The sequence below is a fragment of the Agelaius tricolor genome, unplaced genomic scaffold, assembly GCF_023055355.1.
Source record: "Agelaius tricolor isolate 1412-34295 unplaced genomic scaffold, bAgeTri1.0.p SCAF_9, whole genome shotgun sequence".
Lineage (NCBI taxonomy): Eukaryota > Metazoa > Chordata > Aves > Passeriformes > Icteridae > Agelaius > Agelaius tricolor.
Genome location: NW_027269269.1, coordinates 2,162,318 through 2,186,064, shown reverse-complemented (window position 1 = coordinate 2,186,064; position 23,747 = coordinate 2,162,318). Strand labels below are relative to the sequence as shown.

Below are 23,747 nucleotides of genomic sequence, written 5' to 3'. Positions count from 1 at the left end.
ACTTTTCCCTTAATGAAAATTTACTTTCTTTTGTAGTATAAATTGTAACTATCCAGATGTGTAACATTTTACAATCATACAGTTAATTTCTAAACAGATTTTTAGGAGACTGTTTATGTTACCATTTATCAGTGCCTATTATAATTCATTTTTTAGGTTAGTACACTGATCAGCAATATTTTACAATACCGCTTATCTATAAGATGTGTGTACACACATGTATGAGTATTAATACAAAGAAAAGTTCTAGACTAGAAAAGTGCAGACTTTTATCCTTCCATATTCTTATAATTTACAGTTTTATAAAAAGAATAAATGGCTTAAGGGACACAATTAAAAAGAAAGGCATATGATTTTACTAGTTACATTTAAAAAATCTTGTTCATTTTGTTGGAACTATTCATTTTTGAGGAACAAAAGAGAATTGTGCTGAATTAATAAACGTGGCTTTTGAGATGTCAAAGGAGTAAATGAGAGGAGCTAAATGAAAGGTTACAAATATTCTTTTAATATCATTAGGGTAATATAGCTTCAAAGTAATTTTCCCAAGGTACTGATTACTTGTTAATACTGAAACTTGCTTTTGTCTTTTGTTTTAAAAAAGAAAAGAAAGAAATGTAGGAGGGATGAGATTGCTTTAGGGACACGATCCGAGTATGAAATCACTCCTACGCATTACTGATGATGCATTTGGAGAACTCTGCATACAGTAACTCATGATTGAAGTTAAATAAACTAGTTTATGTAACTAAAAAGTGTGTATGCAAAAAAAAATTCCTCTTGCTTTTATTAGTTGGATATTTGCTTAAATTACTCTGGTTACTAGAGTTTATGTAATTAATTTAATCAAATACCTGAGTAATAACTAACCATTCTTAATTAGAGAAGAATTCTCAGCTGTCATCAGAATGTTAAATATGAAAGCTGTGTATCTTCTATTCTTTCAAGGAAAAGATTTAGTATGACTAATACAATTCTGACTGTATAGAAAAGAAAGTACATCCCAGTCTGAACTGAGCAATAATGCCTTTCAAAGATGTTTTCCTTGGTGTTAATCTGAACATCTGAATATGTCAGATCTTCTGCTAGTAAGTAACTCTGCAAGGAGTTTTTTTGAAGGGTTATCTCTTCCTCAGCAGCACCCTGGAATGTCTACTTTACAGCTAATTTTTATAAGTAAGCAAATCTGAGAATTCTGCATGCAATAGCTCTTGAAGTAATTAGTAATTAGTTAGTTTGATAACTAAAAAGTGTGTATGAAGAGTTGCCCTTATTTTTTTCATTAATGCACTTTGTTTAGAAGCAGAGTTTCTCAGGCATCGGTGGAGTTGCTCCTGTAATGTTGAAGGTGAACAGCAGCCAATAAAATAATTTAAAATAAATAAGAAAATTCCAGCAGGACTGTTTAATGGACTTAATATCATGAGATGTTACTTATTTTTGCATATCAAATAGATCTTTTGGAGGATGTCTTTTAAATATAATAATTATAGGAAAATAGGTAATTACTCCCCTGAAGTTATTATTAGTAGCATATTGTGTATTATTCACACACTTATTTATGAGCTGTATTACTGGAGACATAACTGTGGAGTTCTAATAAACGTACATGCATAATTAGGTGAAGTGAGTTACAGCTAAGCAAACTCCATTGACTGCTCATGTAACTGTTAAGTAAACATTCACTTACATAATCATTAATATTTTATATTTTTGCAGTTTAATGAACTGTCTTTTAGACACAGCATTATTTTGACTTGTCTTCCCTTTTCAGCTACTTATGTTTTTAATTTCATTTCTTCATGTGTATATTGTAAGTTCCCAAGCCCTATTTCTCTGCAATAAACAAAAATTTTGGGGGAAAGATACCTGTTCAGTCATGCTCTTACTGTCTTATCTCCCAAGGATTTCTATATCTATACGAAGAGTTAAGTGTCTCACCTGCTCAGAATGTTGTTGGTAGTGAAGGCTGCTTTTCTGAAATTGCTAAATTTTTTTGATGATAGATTTGATCTAGAATGTCTTCTTGTATTTCTTTAAGGAATGTCACTGTCAGCAGGATCTTCTCCTCTTCATTCTCCCAAAATAACTCCTCATACATCTCCTGCTCCTCGAAGAAGAAGTCATACTCCTAACCCAGCAAACTATATGGTGCCTACTAGTGCCTCTGCATCTGTCGCTAATGCTGTCTCTCAGCCTCCATCTACTGGCCAGGTGATCCAGAAGGAAACAGTAGGTGGAACAACATACTTCTACACTGATACAACTCCAGCACCTCTCACAGGAATGGTATGTTGGCTTTCAGTACACAGTTGTCTGGAGTTTGTAAGTGCTGAATTGGTTGATACTACAGGTGTTATTTTTAATGCTATAAATGGCTTATTCTGTATGAAGGTGAGGCATTTAACCTTTTAGTTATTTTAGTTGTTATCCAAAAATTACTGAAATATAAGGACCAGAGTAATTTTTATATATTTCTACAGCTGTGTAGAGCTTTCTGGGGTTTTAACACAGTAATAGCAGGAAAGCATTCTATGTGTCTCAGTGGATACATACATAATGAGAAAACATCAAAAAGTCTAGATTTTTTTTTTGATAGGTTAAATAGCTCTTATATTTATAGTGATGGGGAAAAAGGCAGTTACAAAACTGTGAAAATAACTGCGTACATACATATATACACATACACCTCCCTCTCCCTTGAAATCTTTAGAAGTGAATACCACATACAAAAATGGTAACATATCTGACAATATATTTGTAACTTGTACATGAGGATTTCATAGTTTGAACTGAAAGAGTGAGAAAACTCTTCATGTACTTTATCCTTAAGGACTTGAAAAAGATTCTTGAAATATTTTATTTTTAGGTTTTTCCAAACTACCACATCTACCATCCAGCTGCACCTCATGTTGCTTACATGCAGCCAAAAGCAAATGCACCTTCCTTCTTCATGGCAGATGAGCTCAGACAGGTAAGATGTTAGAGAGTTTAAAGGAAAATTTAATATCTCGGCAAAAAAAAAAAAATTGTTAATGGTAGAACAGAAATAGACACTTGCAATATGTGCAGTCAGTTTTCCCTGTGGAGAATTTGAAAAATCGGATCTTGTAATAAGGGGAGTACAACAGAGGGTGGGGGTGAGTTACAACATATATGACTGCAATCTAATCTGCATGCCATGATTTACTATTCAGCTCAGTACTATTACTGATGTGATTTTTTGGCATGCATGGGTTTATTTTTGTAACATTATTTTAAGCTGCAATACTATTCAGTTTGAAAGTCTCCCACTGCAATGCAAGTGTATGCAGGTGTTAGTTGAAGAGCTCTGCTCAGGGTTCATCATCTCAAGGCTGGCTGTGAGTGTTATTAATTTCAGCTTTACTGTAGTAGTTGCCTTTGTCAGTGCCAGCTATAGCAAATGTCTTCTGAAGCTCCTTTAAGAATTTAGGTATTTTATCATTCAAATTTTCAAGCTATTGATCTTCTGATCTTCTCTACCCTAGACACTTGCATTAATTCTTTATTTTAGTACAGGTAGTACTAGTGCTAGTACTTTTGAAGTACTAGATGCTAGTACTTCAAAGACAGTGTTTTCTTAAATTTTCAAAACTAATGAGCTGAATCATAATGTTCAAAACTTAACTTAATTTTTCCTTCAGGAACTCATCAACAGACACTTAATAACTATGGCCCAGATTGATCAGGCTGATATTCCTGGTAAGTAAGTGTTTCTCAAAACTCTAAACAGTGATCATGTTTTTCTGCAACCATGTACGTTCATCTATATTAACAACCTCTTACAAAAGCTGCCACCTTTTTTTATTTTTTTGTGTAGCTTTAATCATCAGCCTGGGCCATGGTTAACCAAATGCAGTGTTTCAGAAATGTGAATTATTCTTTCTGTCTTCTATTGTAATTTTCTTCTGTTTTGAAATTCCTTAATGGTTAGGAATGGTTAGGAATAGTTCAAATTGCTGACAAAGGAAAAATCATTAAGGCAGTTAAGCCCTGTGAAGAACAGTTTTGTATTACTTTGTAGGTATTAGGTACTTCTTTAAATGAAGTACTTCCTTAAATATATTTTCAAAGGTGGTATGTGAACTAGCAAAACAGTTTGTTTTGAAGTGACTTCGCTGGTATATGAGAGAAGGCTTTGTGCTAGCTGTCAGGCAGAAGAACCATTATACTGTTTACTGTGATTTGGCTTTTTTTATTCAGCTTGATTTAAATAATTTTTGCTTGCAGTATCTTCTCAAATGTGTGCATACTATGATAATGATGCAGTTAAAAATGCAGTTTAGTGTTTTAATCCTGATGAAGTGCGAAGGTAATCTCTTAATCTGATTTACAAACCTTTAGCACTTCTCTCTTCCTGTTTTTTATAAACTAGTATATTAAAACATGTAAGACTGATACTTGCTTTTTTTCTGAGGAAAATGTGGTTCTTACTATGGTATGAAGTCTGCATGGAAATTGGTGCTTATTATTGAATCAGTGTAAGAAAAACACCAAAGAAATATCATTCATAAGGGTGAATTTCTAAGGTAAATAAGAAAATGGCAGATGGAATGGAAATGGCATGTATTCTGTTGATTTTACTTGGTGTAACACTTTTTCTGAAGACAATAATTTTAGGTCAGTGGGATCACTTTTAGGAACCTATGAATATGTTGGTGTTAAAGCAAAAATAGTGAATTTTAACTTCACGTGCACCTAAAAGATGGTGGAGATAATTTAAATATTAGTGGAAGTCATTTTAATTTTCTCTGCTACTCAGTAATTTTCTCAAAGTCAGCTAAGGCCTAACATGTTTCTGCATATAAACTGATTCTAGCAGTTCCTGCGGAAGTGGACAGCTACCACAGTCTCTTTCCTTTGGAACCACTGCCACCGCCCAATCGGATACAGAAAACGAGCAACTTTGGGTACATTACATCGTGCTATAAAGCTGTAAATAGTAAAGATGACCTGCCCTATTGCCTTCGGAGGATACATGGTGAGAAACATTGAGTTGTCTCAGTAGGACTAGCATTCCAGAGTGTACCAGTCATATTTTAGTGTCTGGTTCCTTCTCAGCAGTTTCAGACTAAATGCTGAAGTAAAATTTTCTCATTCTAAACATTATACTTTAAACCATGGGTTTCATTTTTTCCCTAGGTTTCCGTCTTGTTAACACAAAGTGCATGGTATTGGTTGACATGTGGAAAAAGATTCAGCACTCAAATATTGTAACTTTGCGTGAAGTGTTTACCACTAAAGCTTTTGGAGAACACTGTAAGTTTTTCTTTTTTCTTTCCCACTGCCCTTCCCCCCAGCTCCCCCCCAGCTGATGTGTGTATGCTTTTTTCAAATATGCTTGAGTTAGTAAATATCACCTGTTTCTGTTTTTCAGCTCTAGTGTTTGCGTATGATTTTCATGCTGGAGGAGAGACTATGATGAGCAGACACTTCAATGACCCTAGTGCTGATTCCTATTTCACAAAACGGAAATGGGGTAAGGAAACCACACTGTGATACAATACTTCTATACACTGTTTCGGCAGTAAACATCTGGTCACAAATAGTTGTTCAACTTAATTTTTTTGGCTAATCATGCCATAAGCTGATTGACATGAGAGAGTTCTTCGCCTCCTATTTGTAAAATCTTTTTAAATTATCAAACAAATATAAAATTGATGTCAACATGTAAGGGAATTACAACTCTTTGAGAGAAAAATAAGTTGGAACAAAACTGGGAGCCAGGAGCTCTAGTGTCCTTGTTGCAGGTCTATCACCAGGTCACACCTATCATTTAATGGCAATAGTTCCAAAATTCAAAAGATATGCTGTGCCAATTTGATGCTTGCTGTTTAGGTGTCCTACCCTTCTGTTTTTTTCCTCACTATGAGGAATAATTAAGCAGTATTTTATTTGAGGATTTGAAATGTGAAGTACTAGTTAAGACAAGAAAGGGACTGAAAAATCCCTGTACCTTATTCTTTTCAGACACCAACTTCACATCTTAGGTCTGAAATTTTTTTAATGATGTTTATACATAGATTCAATGGAGTCACTACAAAAGCATTCTTAAATGAAATCTGTCACAGGATGGCCTATGGCTCAGCAAGTGACGCAGTAGAGCCCATATGCTTGTGGCTAAAGCCTTTTCCTCTCCAAAACACTGTGCTGTCAATCATTCTTCCTATTAGGACCAGTTTATGACCCCTGCAGTCTTACAAACTGCAGTCAGGAGTTGGCAACACAAACAGTGCCATGCGGAGAAAGAGAGGTGGTCACTGCTTAATGCAATCACAGAAAGACTTGAGGTAGAAAAATACCCTGCAGAGCTTTTTAGGACCAACTTCTTGCTTAATGCAGGACCAGCCCTGAAATTAGATCCAGCATTAAAGATGACCAGACGACTGTGACATGGCCTGTTTTTTTTTTTTAATTAGTGAAGATCTTCCCTAAATGTCTTTAGGCTGCGTGTATGAAGAGAAACAGAAGCTAAGGTTTTTTTCTTTCTTGTGCCTTTTGAATTTGAGCTTTTAGCTGTGAATTCAAACTGTTTCAAAGGCTGACATCTAGAATTTCACTTGGCTATCTTTTACATCAGAGTATAATGGTTTGGTAGTGTGTGTGAATATGTTGAAAGGCTTGAAGAAAACCTTACATACATTCAAAGACTTGTGGATACCTTATATACTGCGTAATTCTCACTGACTTTGCACTGAGCTGACCATTTTAAGTGGAGATGGAACTTGATTTCCACCACTGATTTTGGTGGTAATATCTCAGATGGAGGAAACCCCAGTTTGATGTGTCATATCCTGCGGCAAATCAGAGTGCAATTACAGATTCAATGAGCCTGATGTGAAACTAATTTGGTGAGATAAAACTGGAAGATCTACTGCTAGGTTAATGACTGTTACGTGCAGGACTAGACTCCTGAGTGTTTCCCAGTCATGGTTTTCAATTTCCATGTGAATCAGTCCTTGTTATGTTTTTGTATCTATCTAGAGAATCATAGTAGAATGATGTCTGTTCTAGAAAAAATAATAAAAGTTACATAAAATTCTTGGGAACACATTTTTTTGTCATACTGGAGAATAATTAAGTTACTGCCTATAAAGGGCAGTCATGTCTCATTAATCTATCAAAGTTCTTTAAAGGAAGATCGAGTAGGTAAGACCTTGGAGTTTTCAATGAAGTCCAACAGAGTCTTTAAAAGAACCTAAGTTTTAAAAGAACCTAATATTGCAGAGAAGGTTCTCAGTTAGGTTAATGCCTGGTTAGAATATTGGAAACAGAAAGAGTGAACAGTGAAGATCACTGATGGGTCTCACAAGATGATGTCCTGGGAGTTGTATTTCTTAACACATTCACTTGTTTGTTCTGAAGATAAATGGTCTGTCAAAGTTTGCTGGTAATACCAAATTATTTGGATTGTTAAAAACAAAGGCCAATTGTGATTGATTGCAGAAGGATGTTACAAGACTGGAACTCGTACTGATAATACAGCAGGTGATGTCATGTAAACCAATGTGATGAAAGGAAAAATGGAACTAGGTTTAAACATGAAGTGATGGCCTCTGTTGTGACTGTTGCCACTCAGTAATAGGTCTGGGACCACAGTTAAGTAGATTGAAGAAAATACTGTCCTCTTGCTGAATAGCTGTAAATAGGAAATAGATTGATGTAGCTTATTAAGAAAAGGGCAGTGAAATAGTAGACATTGTATTCAAGTTGTGTGTGCCTGATAGACTCCTCTCTGTAGCTGTGTTCCTCATGCATTTTGAAAGGCGTAGAAGAGCAGCAAAGAAGTTGAGATGAGGTGACAGGGATGATCAAAGGTGTGGAACAGCTGGATGAAGAACAGCAAAGTGGAATAATGCTTTTCATGCTTTTAAAGAAGAAAAGGAATATAATGGGGTTAAAAGTGCCTGGAATATGGTCTGAAAAATCATCTGGAATAACAAAGAAATTAATAAAAAAAGTTTATTATTTCTTCCAGCCTAAAACTAAGGACTTACCAATGAAAATAGACAGGTAGCAAATTCAAAACCTATGCTGTCATGATAATTAAGCCATGGAACTTTCACAGATTATTGTGGACATTTGCCTAAGTTCAAGGGGGAAGTGGGCTTACTCATGGAGGAGAAATATTTGGGGACTGCATAGGCATGATATTTACTTCTGGGCTGCAAATCAGTGGAGGCTAATAGAATATTTTACTTGTTTATGTTTATACACTTCATAATTCATCGCAAGCTGACTTTAGTGTATGTGTCTTTGAAACAGGCTCATGGGCTATCTGGACCCTTTGTTTCACCTACTTCAGCTTCCTTTTATAGGCAGGAATAATCTGGGAAGTTGGCAATAAGACATCAATGTCTGTTTGAACCAAAGTATTACTTAATGAAAATGAGCTGTTGCAACAGAACTTACAGGGATATGTAGGGAAGATAATTGTCTCGTGACTGTGGCAATTACTACCTGCTCTTTCAATATTTTCAGTAGATAAATTAGATAAATTAGGGGAAAAGAAGTCACCTGAATTCCCAAATTTTGCCAAATCTTTCTGCATATCTTTGCTTTGGCCTTTCTTTTTCTTTTTTTTTTTTTTTTGATAGCTGCTGCTCTCTAGTCTGGTCCTCAGTAGAAGGAGCAATTTAAGAGAGAAAAATAAGATTGCATACCTATAACTTGATTTCTCAGAATTGCCTGCCTTCACGGATCCTTTCTCCATCCCCTCACAGAGTTTCTTGGCCGTCTGCCTGCCTAGAGGGGACTCCCAAGAGAAGCAGGGGAATGGATGGAAGTTGGGTACTCTGCAGCATGAGGCCCAGATTAGTACAATTGCTTATAAAGGTTTTAGGAGGCACAACACTGTGAACCTGATCAGTGAACTCAGAGAATTTGATTTCAGGTATGCAACCTTATTTATGTTGAACACTTGAGTTGGCAACATGAGACCTTGATAGTTAAAAGATGAGGATTATGGTTTACATGGCTGTCTTGCATGTCACTGGTGTCAATGTGGTCAGTCTTGGGTGTTTTCTTCTTGCCATGTTATTTACAGACCCTGTTACAGGACTGCCTTGCTAGAGATTTGGTGTGGGGGAGAAAAATAGCAGCTTACATTTATTTTTATGCTTAAACTAATGTCTCTGACTTCTGAATGAAGTAGAATTTGTTGCTTGTGTTCTTTATTCAATGATACCTCCTCTTCCTTCAGATGGTACAGTGTGATAATCTAACATTGTTCTGTCATATTTTACTAAATTTGCACAGTTTAAAATCGGGAATCTCAATTTTCATTTAATTGATACTCAAAGTACATTTATTTGAAAAGCTTTTTCTTATATTATTCTCACTTCTTATATTTCCTCAAAACATTTCTTCATACTCTAAACATTAAATCTGTTGTTCTGGAACTTTTTGGCATTCTTCCAACTTATATTTCTTAGCTTCAGATTATAGCATGTATTAGTGCATTTATCTCTGCTGAAATTATGTTCTCTTTGCATTAGTGAGTTAACCCAAAAGTACTGAAATGTTGCTCTTAACAGTCCAATAACTGAATGGTAAACCAAATTCTGAATGTATGTACTTTAAAACTTAACAGTCAGAAAATCCTGGCAAATTAACAGTAACTATTGGCAGCTGCCAGAAAGGTTTGTCCTGATGAGTTTTTGTGGTTGGCAGAGATAAGCATGCCTTTGTTATGTCCTTTGGTCTGCTTTTAAACCCTGAGTAATTAAATGTTGGTGTACATGCTGTTAGCAGGAGTTTTCAGCAGCACAGTTTCTGTTTTTCAGCAAACAAATACTTTCTGATGAAGATAAGCGTGGTCTGGGAAACTTGCTTTGCTTTTGACACATTAATAGTAGTATGTCATGCACAAAAATGGACTTCACTGCTGACTTTACAGTTTTTTACATCCCCACGTGCTGAATGTTTCTTTTATAAAATACCCCTTCTATTGAAAAAGAAATAAGTTGTGTGATGACTAGATGAATAGTGTGTGATGAGGAGTAAGAATATGTGAATATTGAAAGTCAGCATGATGTTTTTGAAGACAGAATATGTGACTAATAATTATCCTAAAATACCTTTGCCAAAAGCTGCAACTTTTTCAAAGTAAGTTCGAGTTTTCAGTAGCTTTGGAGTTTTTGCAAGAAATACTGCTGCGTTCTAGTAGTTCAGAACCTTTCTGTACATTGAAAACGGGGAAATGTAAAACCAAACCCCAATTTTCCCTGAAGGAGAGATGAAGACTACTGCATTTGTCTTGTTTTCAGTACTTGAACTTAGAAACACTGAACAATTCATAATTCTGAAGTAAACACTGAACAATTCATAGTTCTGAATGTAAAAGACTGGTTTACAAGCCTGAGAGTTCAATTTAGTAAACAGCTGAATCTCTCATTGGTTTTTTTTTTCTTCATTACTGTGTGAGAATTGCTGTTTCTTGGCATGCTTTCGGTGTTCCTAATGGTGTCAAACAGGTCCTACTGCTGGTGTTCCCAGGTCTTACTTCCCACCCTAGGACTATTCCTGGATTCACACTTGCTCTGGAGAACAGAATTTCATTTGAATACTTTTTTAAGAAGGAAGAACTTAATATATGCATACACACTGGTATAGAGGGTAAATTTTTTTGTTCTGTTGTCAACAGCATACCACAGAACTAAAAAGTGTCGGCATTTTTATTTATTTATGTTTATCCCAATGTGGCAAGGAAAAATAATGGATAACCTGTGTTTTTGAAATGGCAGCTTTTAAATTTTTAATCTTTTCCATTTGTGGCTGTGTTCTACATCACAGAGACGAAATTATTAGGAGAGGTGAATCTACCATGCAGAAGGTGGGAAGAACACAGTCTGAAATTTTGCTTCTTGTAGCCATAGATTCAGCCTGTGGTGGGAAGCCTTTGCAAATCAACCATGGAATCTCTTAACAAAACACTTTTTCAAGTAATACTCTGATCATTTGGGTAATGGTTACTTACATTCTTGTGCTGTTTTCCCTTGTGTTCAGCACTGTTTGGAAAGCTTTCCAACTGTGTTTCTCCTGAAGAGCAAGCTTTTGTGTCTCATTTCCTTGGGTCCTTGCTCAAGTGTTGTCTGCAGCAGGTGTGGTGGGCCTCTTGGGACGTACATTATAGTCAGCATTGCAGCAAACTAAACTGATTTTAATTGTGCTTATTTTGAACAGATAGATATGTAAGAGGGCATTTCAAAGCTGATTCTTCCCATGTTTTAGCTTGTACCTTTAGTGTATGTGAATGTGGGGTGCAGCCAACTGGTGTGAAAGCCACAGCCCAGATTTGGCTGTAGCCTCAAGTAAGTTTTTCCAGTAGTAAAATAACATTGCTGAGATTTCCTGATAGATGAGGAGAAGCTGTGTCAAACTCTGGTCTTTCTGTTTATATTGGACTTTACCTTGGTTACATTGCCTTAATTTGAAAATCAAAGGGTGGGTGCTGTTATGCATGCACAAAAATAGCTGCCAAGTTTCAGCTTTTCTCTCTCTTTGGGATATTATAGCAACATTTCTATTCTGGACTTACTTTGTACAGATGTAACTGTCTTACAGTATCCATGCACATCCCTGTTAAACTTGCTACTCATGTTGCTGTTCACTAGATACAAAGTGCATTCTACAGCAAGTAGTAAAGAGTCTAAACTAGTACAGGACGTTGTATCTTCTCAGTCATTTTATATTATAGTTTTTGTCACTCTGAAGAAGAGAGAGTTATGAGGGAAAAGTTTGCTGCATGAGACTTGGAATGATGGTTTTTGTGGGAAGTGATTTGCATACTGATTCATCAGGGGGCCAGAAAAAACAAACAATATCTCATTATATTCAGCTTTCAGTAGACATGCCAAATTTATTGTTTTTTAAAGGAGTCAGCATTTTGATCTTCATAATCTAAACCAAAGTACCTTAAACCTGAAAAGCAAACTAAAATTTCAAAAATGGACAAAACAAAGCTTAAATGAAAGCTTGTAACATTCTCAGCCCATGACCCCTAAGTCAGTAAAATTTCCAGTAAAAAGTTATCAGGAATGTGTTCCACATTTTTTCACTGTGCATGTATTTTGTGTGTGCATATGCATGCAAGTATACATATCCTTACTTTGATCAAATGCCCAGATGTTGATATGGTTATGTAGGAAAAGGGGGAAAGGGAGGGAAAAAAAAAACCCCAACCTCAAAAAACAAGAACAAAAAACAAAACAACCTAAAACCCACAAACAAACAAAGAAAAAAGCTAAAAAGAAATAAATGTTTAGAGAAGAGTGCAGTCAGTTCACAGCAAAACCAATCAGTTGCTTACATGATTTTACTTACTACTGATGATATTACTGGTCTCAAAATAAGCAAAATCAGTACTGAGGCAACCTCTTGAAATATCTCTTGTGGTCTGTAAAATTGAGATGTACTGTCTTACTCTGGATGTATTTTCTTCTGCTTCAATTTCATACAAGGCAAACAATGCCAGCTTACTTGAATTACACACATCATACTTAAAATAACATTTTTTTATCTATATCTTAATTTTTTCATCTGTGACTCAATATTACTCAAACTGTTTGTAATGTAGGATTTGTGTGTGTTTGCAAAGACTGAGTTTTACTTTTCAAAGGAGAACTAAAAATTCATTTGGAAGGAGAGTAATGCATTTCTTTCATATGACCCATGGAACAGGGGTCATGCAGTGATGACTTGTCAGGGAGCAGTGTCACAGCAGAACATAAGTGAAGTTGTGTTCAGTGATGTTTAGCCTCCAAATCTTTGTCCGATTTGCTCATGTAAGCTGAAATTAGCTTGTTATTTTTTTCTTATTAGATGATAGAAAATGTTTAATTGGGAAACCTACCTGCAATAAAGGCGATAAAATGTTGCAGCTATTGTGGTACATACTCTTTGTTTCAGGATATTGGTGTTTTTACTTCTGAAGTACCTGCATATTGTGATGTGCCATTTGCTTTGAGAAATTTCCAATCAGTGCTCATCCTCAACTTCAAAACATCATTTCCCTGAATATGAGAATGAAAATAATAATGCCTAATGAATTGTCAGCATTTTCAAAAAACCACCATGTGAAACCAACCAATGAAGAAAAATCTATTCCGAAACTCACCTTCAAAGCAACATAAATGTGTTTTTCAAGGACTACTAAGAGTTAAATGAAATGAGGGTGTGAGTTACTTGTATGATTCAAGATGTTGTACTTTGCTTTTTGCACAGCAGCCTTCCATTGATGCTCACAATGTTTTGGTTCTAGGTCAGCATGATGGACCTCTGCCACGGCAGCATGCGGGGTTGCTTCCAGAGTCTTTGATATGGGCATATATTGTGCAGCTCAGCTCTGCCTTACGGACCATTCACACAGCAGGACTGGCGTGCAGAGTTATGGATCCAACCAAGATTCTGGTAACAGGAAAAACAAGGTAATGGAAGCATTCAGTCTCACTGTGCTCTGGGTTCCTGGCAGCTGCTGACTCTGCACCTGATACATAAATAGCTACTAACTTCTCTCAACTGGCCTGAGGCATTGTGCTAAAGCTTGTAACTTTGGTTTTTTAAAGGTCTTCTAAAACATATTTTGGGAAGACTTATACATTATCCTCAAACTACAGATCAGACCCGCTACTGTCAGTTTAGAAATTTGTTGATTTTTTTGTAAATGGAATACTGTCTGTGCATTTTATCAAATAGTAAAATCAGTCTTTTCTGATTCATAGTAATTTGCTAAGTACTGTTGGCTTTTATAATATCAAAAAATTCAATGAATGCTAGAAGAAAAATTGAGTAACCAATTAAGTTTAATGGCAATTTTTCCTTTTCTCTTCTTGTTCCTGAAGGTTACGAGTTAATTGTGTTGGAATCTTTGACGTTTTGACATTTGACAACAGTCAAAATAATCCACTGGCATTAATGGCTCAGTTTCAGGTATGACAACACTGCTAGTTAGGTTGGTGGCTTGGCAAAGGGATTACTGCAAACCAGTGTGATTCCTTTTGGAAGACAAGTGCTTTAATTAAACTGTAGTCCAGTGTATCTATCTGTAAATTAATGTATTTTTTCACTTCTGATTTGATCTTGGTTCTCCCATACACTCTTCAAATTTGCTTATAATTTATAAATGTGAATGCTCATTTTGGTATTTTCTGCCTCTAAAATTTCAGCAAGCTCACTGAACAGGTTGAACTATAGTATTTAACAAACTTAAGTCAGAAACGACTGGAAATAGTAATTTCTAAAGGAAGGAGGAGAAAAATCTTACATTTAGTGTTAGAGATAAAAAATGATAATAGTTTTTGCTCTGTCTTTTGTGATTTTAACATAAATAACTAAGTGTTGAATACCTGTTGAGAGGAGTAAGATCTTTCAGTTAACTGCATTTAGACCCTCTCCTCGTGCCAAAAAGATTCTAGTGTATCTTTATTTTGGGCTCCTAGTTTTTCCGTGCTCTCCTGGTGTTCTCTGAAGCGTGGACTCTGCATAATTCCTGAATTAAGAAGAACCCCTTTAGACTTAACAAAAACTGTTCCACAGTCATCTGGAGCATCACTGTGTACAGGAGTGCCTCTTTCCCTAACTTCCCCTCAGGGTAAAGTACATTACTTCAGCAGTCATCACATACCCTGTTTGTACTGGGAGTGAAAGACTACAGTAGGGAGTTGGATTTAATTTATTTTCATTAATTGACCTTATTCACTGTGAAAACTGCTTATTCAGAGTCTTTAAGTAATAACTGAAATGTTTGAATTTTGGCCAGAAGAAACTAGCTTGTTGGAGACCATATCCTAGAACATAACTTTTTTTTTTTTTTTATGGTACAGTAAAGCAGTTTTCAGTGTGCTTTGAGGAGTACACCAAAGGATTTCACGCTCACACACACACACTCAGCTCCGTATCAGTGGGCTTTTGGTAATAATTTAGTGGAAAACAGTTGTGAGAAGATGAAAATACAAATAAGTAAGGGATTCCATGCCTAAAAATGTAATGAGAGGGATTTTATTTAAAGCTAAGTACTTCTCTATTTTAATTTCAGCTTGGAAAGGGATCCTCCTGAGATATTATGACATTCAAGTAAAGAAAAACATTTAGAATACTTGAAGATACAAATCTAAAAATACTTGCAGGTACACAAGTCTGTCAAAAGCACTTATCACCGTAGCAGCTCAATACATGGCAGCTGACTTGCTTGATAATGCCTAGTTTTGTTTAGGGGGAATGGCTTTTCATGTTTTATATGTTGTTAATATTCAGATTATTTAGGTTGCTCTGCTAAACCTGAAAATAAAAACTCCTAAATACTTAGTTTGGAAGATCTAAATTGCAATTAGTAAATACGGTCTGTTTTTTTCTTTTGCTGTTTTTTCTACGAGGGCTAGGCTTTTACTGCCCATTTTTTTTTCCTTCAGAGGTGCCAAACTGGGTCCATTCCTTGAAATTTAGGGGTCATTTCTCATGCTCTACCTTTGTTTGCCCTAGCCAGATAAAATTACAAAATAGCAGCTGCTGCTCGTCCTTTTTCCTTTCGATCCATGACCCAGTTCCTGAATTCCTTTGGGACTCCTGTGACTGTTAAAAATGTAGGTTATCTCTTGGTTTACTGCCCAGCTAATATGCATTTCCTTGTTGTTGTCTTCAATGGAAAAAGCTATATTTGTTAGGATTTGCCATTTTCTGGCTATTTCCCATGGTTAATATAAAGAGAGATTTCAGCCAAAACAGTGAGGAGCTATGTAGAAGGAATGCAATTGTTCTTTGCAATCTGTGTTAAACACATTAATCTCTATGATCATTTAAGAGTTACATGAAGGCAACAAAAAGGAAGCTAAAAAGAAGTAAATGAAATATGAATGGCCACTTGCATTGAAAACCTGGGGTTAAACCTGTATAAACTGCAGCATGTGACTTCCTGCCCCGCCCCAGTCCATAAGTCTTGTCAGTCAATTGCAAGGTACAGATGGGAAAGCTAAGTGGTGATACAGGAAACAGTAAAAAGGTTTAATAAATATTTCTGTATTTGGAACAAAATTTGTAAGTCCTCCCCTTTACAAAAAAAAAGAGAATATAAGTTTTACTGTTTTAACAAGGGCTATGAGGTTACTTTGGCTTAAAGTAAATATTTTCAATTTAGCAGACCAAAATAACTTTCATATGCACCTCCCCAAATTTAAATAAACTAGTTTGAAGAGACATCTCAAGTACGATTATTGACTCTAAAATTGCACCAAAATGTAGGAACTTGGAGGTACTTCTAAGGACAATTCTAGAATTTATCCTTTTAAGTGAATCCACAGAACTAGGGTATGAATGAGCTGATACTTATCCAAGCATAGCAGTGGATCAGGATAAAATAAAAAGTTGTGTTGGTTTCAAAGTGTTTTTGGAAAATGGATCCTGTCAAAAAAAAGTTTTATTTTAGTAACTTACATGTCTGACTGGTAAAATCAAATGTATTGGTATATTGAGGTATCTCTATGGCATTTGGCATAGTAGCACATACCTATTCAATTAAAAAAATAAGAAAGGGTACCTGTGCAATTAACATTTAAGTCACTCACTTGACATGCTTGAAATTCACTTAGTAACAGGGAGACATTAATGAAGGTGGCTGGTTTTGAGTTTATCCCCTAGTGCTGGTTTTTAGTGAATGCTATTTAATAGCTCTGTCAATGAACTACATGCTGATAAAATCCTTACTCACAAAGCTTTCAAGAGATAGAAAATTAAGTTGGTGGAGGTTACAGTTATGACTTTAATTACTAATTAAATGGTTGTTAATTGCATGCAAGGTGCATTTTTGAACAAAAGGCTGCCTGTGCTTAGAAGGTGTAAAGCTTTTTCTTGAAGTTAGTAATCAATTTAGTATTACTGCATAGTCACTGTTAATAGTTACCATAACAGAAGTTTTCTGTCAGATCAAAAGGAACTTACATGATCCATAGGAGCATGCAAACACAATAGGGAATATAAACAAGGAAATTATGTAGCTAATACAGATCTGTACCTTGCACTAGCAAGGCTACTACAGGAATGCAGAAAAATATATTTCTGGTGTTCCTGCTGCAAGGAAGTCTAGTAGTTCTTGTGTGCCTTCTTTAACCTTTCTTTGCCTAGGAACAGTGAGAGCTGAATATTTTCATAGGATAGGTTAGGAATTAATAGGCTTATGTGGATTGCTTCCTTACAGAAAAAATGGTGTAACGCAGCTTCTGGGAAGTCATGTACCCTGTCTGAATTTATAGAGTGGGTCAGCAGATGGTAGTTTAGTTGCTTCTAAAACAATAATCTGACTCTCAGAAATCCTAAACTTAATGGGATCTTTCCAGCTTGTGATATTCTGGTTCTCCAGTCGCACAGGAAGAATATTGCCTTTGTGCTCTTGTAAAACTTTTAAAATTGGGTATTGTGATAATATTTTCTTTCAGGATTTCAGCTAACAATGAATAGTAAAGTGCCTCCAGAGAGCAGTTCAACTGGCTCAAAATCTGAATTGTCTTACAGAATTACAGATGTCTTATATTGATCAGTCTCTTAACTGAATGCTTGAAGTTCCTAAAATAAGTGGGATGAATCCAAGCCAATTTTGAGTTTGAAACAAGCTAATCATTGGCTGTAATTTGAAAACTGTATGTTTGGGGGTGCATTGGAATGTCATATTCTCTCTGCCAATTCTTCTGGTAGATGTGAAACAAACAAAAATTTAAGGTTGCAAATCAAAGCTCAAAACCCCACAAAGCTCGAATTTAAAATTTCCTGTCTGATGTTAAATGTAAGACTTTCTCAATAATTTCCAAATTCTAATGCAATCTGTACTATGAAAGCACCTGTGCAAAGGAAGACAATTTTCGTAGGGTCTTGCCTGTGTATTTTCAGTGTCCCAGGGTTGTATGATGATACAGGACTTATATAGGTTATATCCTTATGAATGACTAAAAGTTGAAAGGTATTAAGTGTAAAGTAGAGGACTGCAGAAAGAAGTACAACTGTGGTTAATACAAATGCATATTTCTTCCAAGACTTTTTGGAGAAAAAAATCATAATGAAAATGCCTTTGTCTCAGGTGACACACATTTCTAGGTACTGCACCAGCAGAAATCCTCTGTTTACAGCCATACCAGTGTTCCCTGCTGCTGAAATTGACTGCTTGTTAGTGGAAGCAAGTTCACACTGAAAAAGGGGGTTTATTGCTCTGATTAACATCTCTTTACCAAAGGAAAAAGGAATGCTAATACTCAGAAATTCTGTGTTGCTTAGGAAATAGTTTAGCAAATGCCAGTCCCACATCCTTTTCAACCACTTTGTCCACATTTGTCTCATTTTCCACATCCTGTTTCTGTCTTCATTAGCTACAAGAATAACATGCATTTTAACTTCTGATGTATTGTGTATCCATGTTCAAATTGTGCTGCTTAATCATACTTGATATAGGAGCAGCAGGGACATTGAGGGACCTGGAAAGGTTTGGTATTTTTCCCTTTCCCCCAGCACCTGGGAGACGTGGCTTCAGGGAAGGCTGTGCTCAGCTACTGCAGCCAGAGGCAGCAGGTGTGGTTATGCCTCTGGGTGGAAGAGCTGAGAGGGGCTGTGGCATGTTCACCATCACAGCACTTTTCTAAAGCTGCCAAATTCTAACCAGAACTTCTCATGCTGCCAGATTTTTTTTAGCCTTTCTTACAGAAATGACAGAAGGTGGATTCTTTGTATGACTGCATTCTCTGCTAAATGGCTTGGCCTTGCTCTAGGCTATGGAACTGACATTCTCAATTACTAGTAGCTTTTATGTTTTTAGGTTTGCAAAAATATCTTATTTTCTCCAAAAAACCCCAAAACCTCAGGAAAAGTCTAATTTCATATCTATAGCTGACTGTTAAATTCACTCTGAGGCATGTCCAGCATGGAAGGCTGCAGGTGTTTTTAAGTTTTGCTAAGTTGTGTGCAGCTGAAAGCCTTTCCATGGAAAGAATCAGTTCAACTTTTCCTATGAATGTCATTGTTTGCTACTAAATTAGGCTCTTGCTTTTAGCAGTGGGCTTTAAAATCTGTTACAGCTTTTCAAAATCATTTCTCATGGCTGGCTATTAATACTGGAAGAACTTTCTGTTACGGCAAAGCAGGCTGTATCCAGCATTCATCTTTTAGGAGCAGTTCTGCTTTTAACAAAAGTGTTTAGTAATGCAAAGGTTTCTTCATAACACACAATGCTGTTCTGTTTGGCAGCTGTACAGGCCTGTCTATTTATTTTGCACAGTTCAGATCTTTTCACACTGTCCATCAGAGATTAAAATATTTGAGCAATTTGTTATAATGGTGATATCATGTGTTAGAATGTGATATGGATCCCAGTATGGAATTCACACTGGATGGCTAGATTGAAAAGATATGAATGCAGAAAATGCTGGTTTCAGTTTAACAAATAATCCTTTTATTTCTACATCTCATATTGAGAAGACTTGTTCTGTTTGCCACCAACTCCTTGACTTGTCAGGATTGAGCAGGTGGGTGGCTCAGAGAACCTCATTACAGAGCTTCTGCTCACTACACAGTTCTCTCTGGTACTGTCCTTAAGCTAAAAATAGGTAAATTTTAATCATTCAAAGATAAATATAGTACTTGAAAATTGCTAGGTGTCAGGACAGATTTTCTTCTGTACTTTATAACTACTGTAACTTGAACAATCATATTGAACTATGATTTGAATAGCACTTACTTTAGTTGCTCGAATTCTTCTAAGGTTATTGAAAAACTGTCTCTTTAACACCATCTAGTACCATGGGGTAGTATTTTTCTGAACTAAGAATCTTACCTCTGTGTGTTTTCCCTATTAGCAAGCAGATCTGATCTCCCTGGGGAAAGTTGTGTTGGCTTTGGCTTGCAATTCTTTATCAGGAATTCAGAGAGAGAATTTGCAGAAAGCAATGGAACTGGTGACAATCAACTATTCCTCTGACCTGAAGAATCTGATTTTGTAAGTTTGTTTAATAAACCTTTTAAAGGAAATTGCAGCACTTTTCTTATGTATACAAATGCAAAAGTGAAATGGTATTTTTAAATGCAAGTAGTATTACAGGTAAATCTGCTGTTGTTGAGTTTTCTTCATAAAATAGGCACACTGACTTTTTGGTCAAAAGGTTGAGTGCTAGCTTTTTCTGGCTGCGTATTCTTTTTGTGTCATTTCAATATAGTCAGCCTTTTTCTCCCTTACAGCCTGAGTGGGAAAAGTAGAAGTCTTTTCTCCTTTCCTCATTTGAAAAACAATTGCATTGCAGTCAGAATCTTCATCCCTCTCTCTTTTTGTGTGTGTTCTTGCTGTTTGAATGGAGTGAACTGCACAGTTTTGTGAAAGTATACTCCTGTCTTGTATAAATAACTGACTCAATGTATACATGCAAATTGATTGTGTTTTCTTGATGGTATCTTCTTAAAAGAAACATAACAATTGTCAACTTTATGTATTAAATACAAGAAGCTAAATAGTTATAAAATCATAATGGAATATAATGTTTGGCATTTCCAGAAAATAATCTTTGGTGGTTGGGTTATTTTGGCAGGTATTTGCTGACTGACCAAAACAGACTTCGCAGTGTAAACGATATCATGCCTATGATTGGTGCACGATTCTATACTCAGTTGGATGCTGCTCAGATGCGAAATGATGTTATAGAAGAAGATCTAGCAAAGGTAAATCATGTAGTAACTTCTGCAGAAAGACCTGTAGTCAGTGTTCCTAGAGCTGTACCTTGAAAGCGAATGTTTTCTACTAGTTTCTGTTGGGTTTTTTTTTCCCCTTCTGTTTGTTTATTAACCTAAGTAATGTGCCTGAAGGCTTGACAAGTCTAAACTCCGGCTTTTGAGAGCCCCAGAGCTTCAAGAATGCCTAGTTTTAAGATGTGTTCAGCTGTGTTTTAACTGAAGTAGTATCTTCATTTCCAGCCAGTAGTCTTGGGAAAATTATGTTCTTTATAGCATGGTTAAAAATAGCATTCTGAGTAAAGAAGGCTATGTATGTCATGGAGATCATTTAATGTGTGCTAAAGCCCCATAAATTTTTAGGTTTGGATTTTGGTGTGCTTGTTCTCATATGCTTTCCTTTCTGAATTAATTCTAATCCATGGAGATACCATGTTCAGCTTTCCTGAAGTGTGCACTCTTGATGTGTGGGTCTGTGGTGTTCAGACGAGGTATCAAGTGCTATCTTTAAAGGAAATATGTACTATGTATCAAGTCAGGGTGTATTTGTTCAACAGGCGGGTGTCTGTTTGTCAGAAGCAACTGACAGCAGGAGATACATTGGGGAATGCTCTCATGGCCCTGAAAATATGTGGGATAGGGTACTACAGAAGGATTTAATCAAGTTCTGTGATTCCACTCCATTGTAACCCTTCACTGAGAACTTTTTAAGAGACAGTGGACCAGTGTTTGGGATTCTGATAGACTCGGTTCTCTTGATTTCTCCAGTATTGTCCTGTTGGAGAACAGTCTTCCCCTCCTTGATGAAAGATGCTGAAATCTATCAGAAGTAAGGAGCTGGAGAAGAGCCAGGCAGTATCTGTGTACCTCTAGATGCTGGGTGCCCACTTTCTCAGAATCAACTACTAATCCTTCTCCAGAGGTTTTTAAGTTTGTTTGTTGTTAAGGTGGCCTGTGTGCCTACACAAAGCTGGGCAGATGAACTCCTTCCCATAGAAAGATGGAGATTGCCCTGTGATCAGCATTACAATCTCTGTATTTTTAGTCAGGCTGTTTGAGCAGTTGCTTATCACCAGCAGGTGGGCAGAGATACTACAAATTCAAGTTGTTGCTTAGCCCCCAGTTTGGCAATAGCTGTTTACCTGACAGTGATAAATACCACTTCTTAATTAGCTGTCACACTGTAACTTGTTTGTACTATGACATCCCCTCCATTAACATCAGAGCCACAGTATCCCTTAAGTCTAGTCTGCTACCCTCTGTTCATTTTTGTCCCAAAGCAAATGCTTTGGAGGGAGTATTAGACAAAGAGTAGCATGTGTGATTTTTTTTTTCTTATATTGTCCAAGCGTGCAGTCATCTGTAGCTTAGGGACTTCTGATGCTGGGAGTGGTTTGTATGTAGTTATTATCTTTGTAACACTCACTTCTCACAGAGCAGTAACCCTGTTATGCTATTCCTTTCCTTCCTCACTTTTATGTTTTTCATATTCATGTCATAGCAGTCAAAGCCTCAGTTTATAAGCCCTGTGGAGAGTATCTTCCTCCTTATAGGCTACTAGGCTTGCGGAGAGGCCTCTTGGAGACTTAGTGCCTGTGTTTTTGCTCAGCTGTGTCACCATTCACTGGGAATCTGCAAGGCAGTGAACTTTACACAGGTGTAGTTTTGGCTTTTGAGTATTTGACCATATGCCAAAAATAAATTTGATGGTTAGACCAAATAGTAGACCTTGGCTAGCTGGACAGGGTTGGTTTTCCATGTCAGTCTCTAAGTGTTGCTACTGTTGAGGTAAAAGCTGTTCTTCAGTGTGTTTTTAGACTATTAAAAGAAACCTGCAACCCATAGGTTGTCCAAGGTCAGGCTGCTATCACCTTGACCCACTTTATTTACCTAGCTGTGCACAGTAATCTACTCCAGACTGAATTCAGTTGGAATCAATATGATCATGCATGGAATTAGATGCATCTTAGCATGAATAATGTTGTAGACCTGAGCCATTGGAGAATGTGAATAGTATCAGAGAGGATCTTTTCCTGACAACTTCGATTTACACTGTGAATTAATTTTTTTTGTTTAATGTAAGCTAGGATGTTACTGTTTTACTGCATCCTAAGTAGTGTGGAAAAACATGCTAAATCAACTTTCAGTTGCATGTGTGCTAAGCAACTATAATTTTAATGTTCTCCCTCTGTGTGACCTTATTGTCATTGCTTTATTTATGTCATTTATGGACTCAGCATTTATACTCTTTTAAGACTTAGATTCTAACTTCTTTGAAAAAACCTGTTTCAAAATTATCTTTGCAATCAATTATCATTTGAGTATTGGTTTGATGATATTGTTGCTAAATATTTACTCAAAATGTTTACAAAGCATTTCTGAAAAACAGATCTGGTAGATTGTTTCTTATCTTTACCTGAAATCAGGTGGTGTACCACATACTTATGCATATCTTGATATCTCTGTATGTGTGTGTGTATATATATATATATATATATAAAACCCCATATTCTTCTCATTTAACTTACTGTATTTTAGCATACCTGTGAGTATAGGCTGGCAGGAGATTAGACTTACATTTCCACAAGCAAATAGATTGCTTGGTCCAGTTCCTGCTGGGACTGGGAGGTATCATTAGTTGCTGAAACTTTGCATTATAATTTGAAGTGCTAAAATGAGCACTGGACTACTGATACATAATACAATGCATTTGACCTCTGTCTGAAAAAATGATACCCTCTCCTTTGAATAAATAAGTCTTTGTAATTATCAGTGCTTCATTGGCATTATTACCATGTATTTTTTTGCAAGTAAATGTCTAAATTTTGTTTCAGAGACTCTTAATAACTTTTTTCTTGTTTTCTAGGAGGTGCAAAATGGAAGGTTGTTTAGGCTTCTAGCAAAATTGGGAACAATCAATGAGAGGCCAGAGTAAGAAAACTTGTTTTTGTGGTATAGAGTATGTAAAACACAGTTTGCAATGCACTTTCTTCCTTCATAAATTTAAGCTAAATTATTCCCCCCATATTTGCTCATGGAGA

The 23,747-nt window shown here is 36.2% G+C and overlaps 1 protein-coding gene across 15 annotated transcripts in view; it reads left to right on the top strand.

Moving 5' to 3' along the window:
• The window catches only part of PAN3 (poly(A) specific ribonuclease subunit PAN3), a 79,481-nt gene that overhangs the window by 49,072 nt on the left and 6,662 nt on the right, over nt 1–23,747 (top strand). For 13 of the 15 annotated variants that reach the window (XR_011680238.1, XM_071434002.1, XM_071433999.1 and 10 more), the window contains 11 exons: nt 2,042–2,289; nt 2,870–2,974; nt 3,666–3,723; nt 4,841–5,002; nt 5,164–5,280; nt 5,399–5,500; nt 13,283–13,448; nt 13,863–13,950; nt 19,845–19,984; nt 20,568–20,697; nt 23,573–23,637. Coding sequence is in view for 13 of the 15 variants with exons in the window: in XM_071434002.1 (XP_071290103.1) it covers nt 2,042–2,289; nt 2,870–2,974; nt 3,666–3,723; nt 4,841–5,002; nt 5,164–5,280; nt 5,399–5,500; nt 13,283–13,448; nt 13,863–13,950; nt 19,845–19,984; nt 20,568–20,697; nt 23,573–23,637 (1,381 nt within the window). In the remaining 2 variants the exon portion in view is untranslated. Of the gene's footprint in view, nt 1–2,041; nt 2,290–2,869; nt 2,975–3,665; nt 3,724–4,840; nt 5,003–5,163; nt 5,281–5,398; nt 5,501–13,282; nt 13,449–13,862; nt 13,951–14,459; nt 14,612–19,844; nt 19,985–20,567; nt 20,698–23,572; nt 23,638–23,747 lie in introns of those variants that run through there. The other 2 variants (XM_071433991.1, XR_011680239.1) reach the window with 2 other exon arrangements.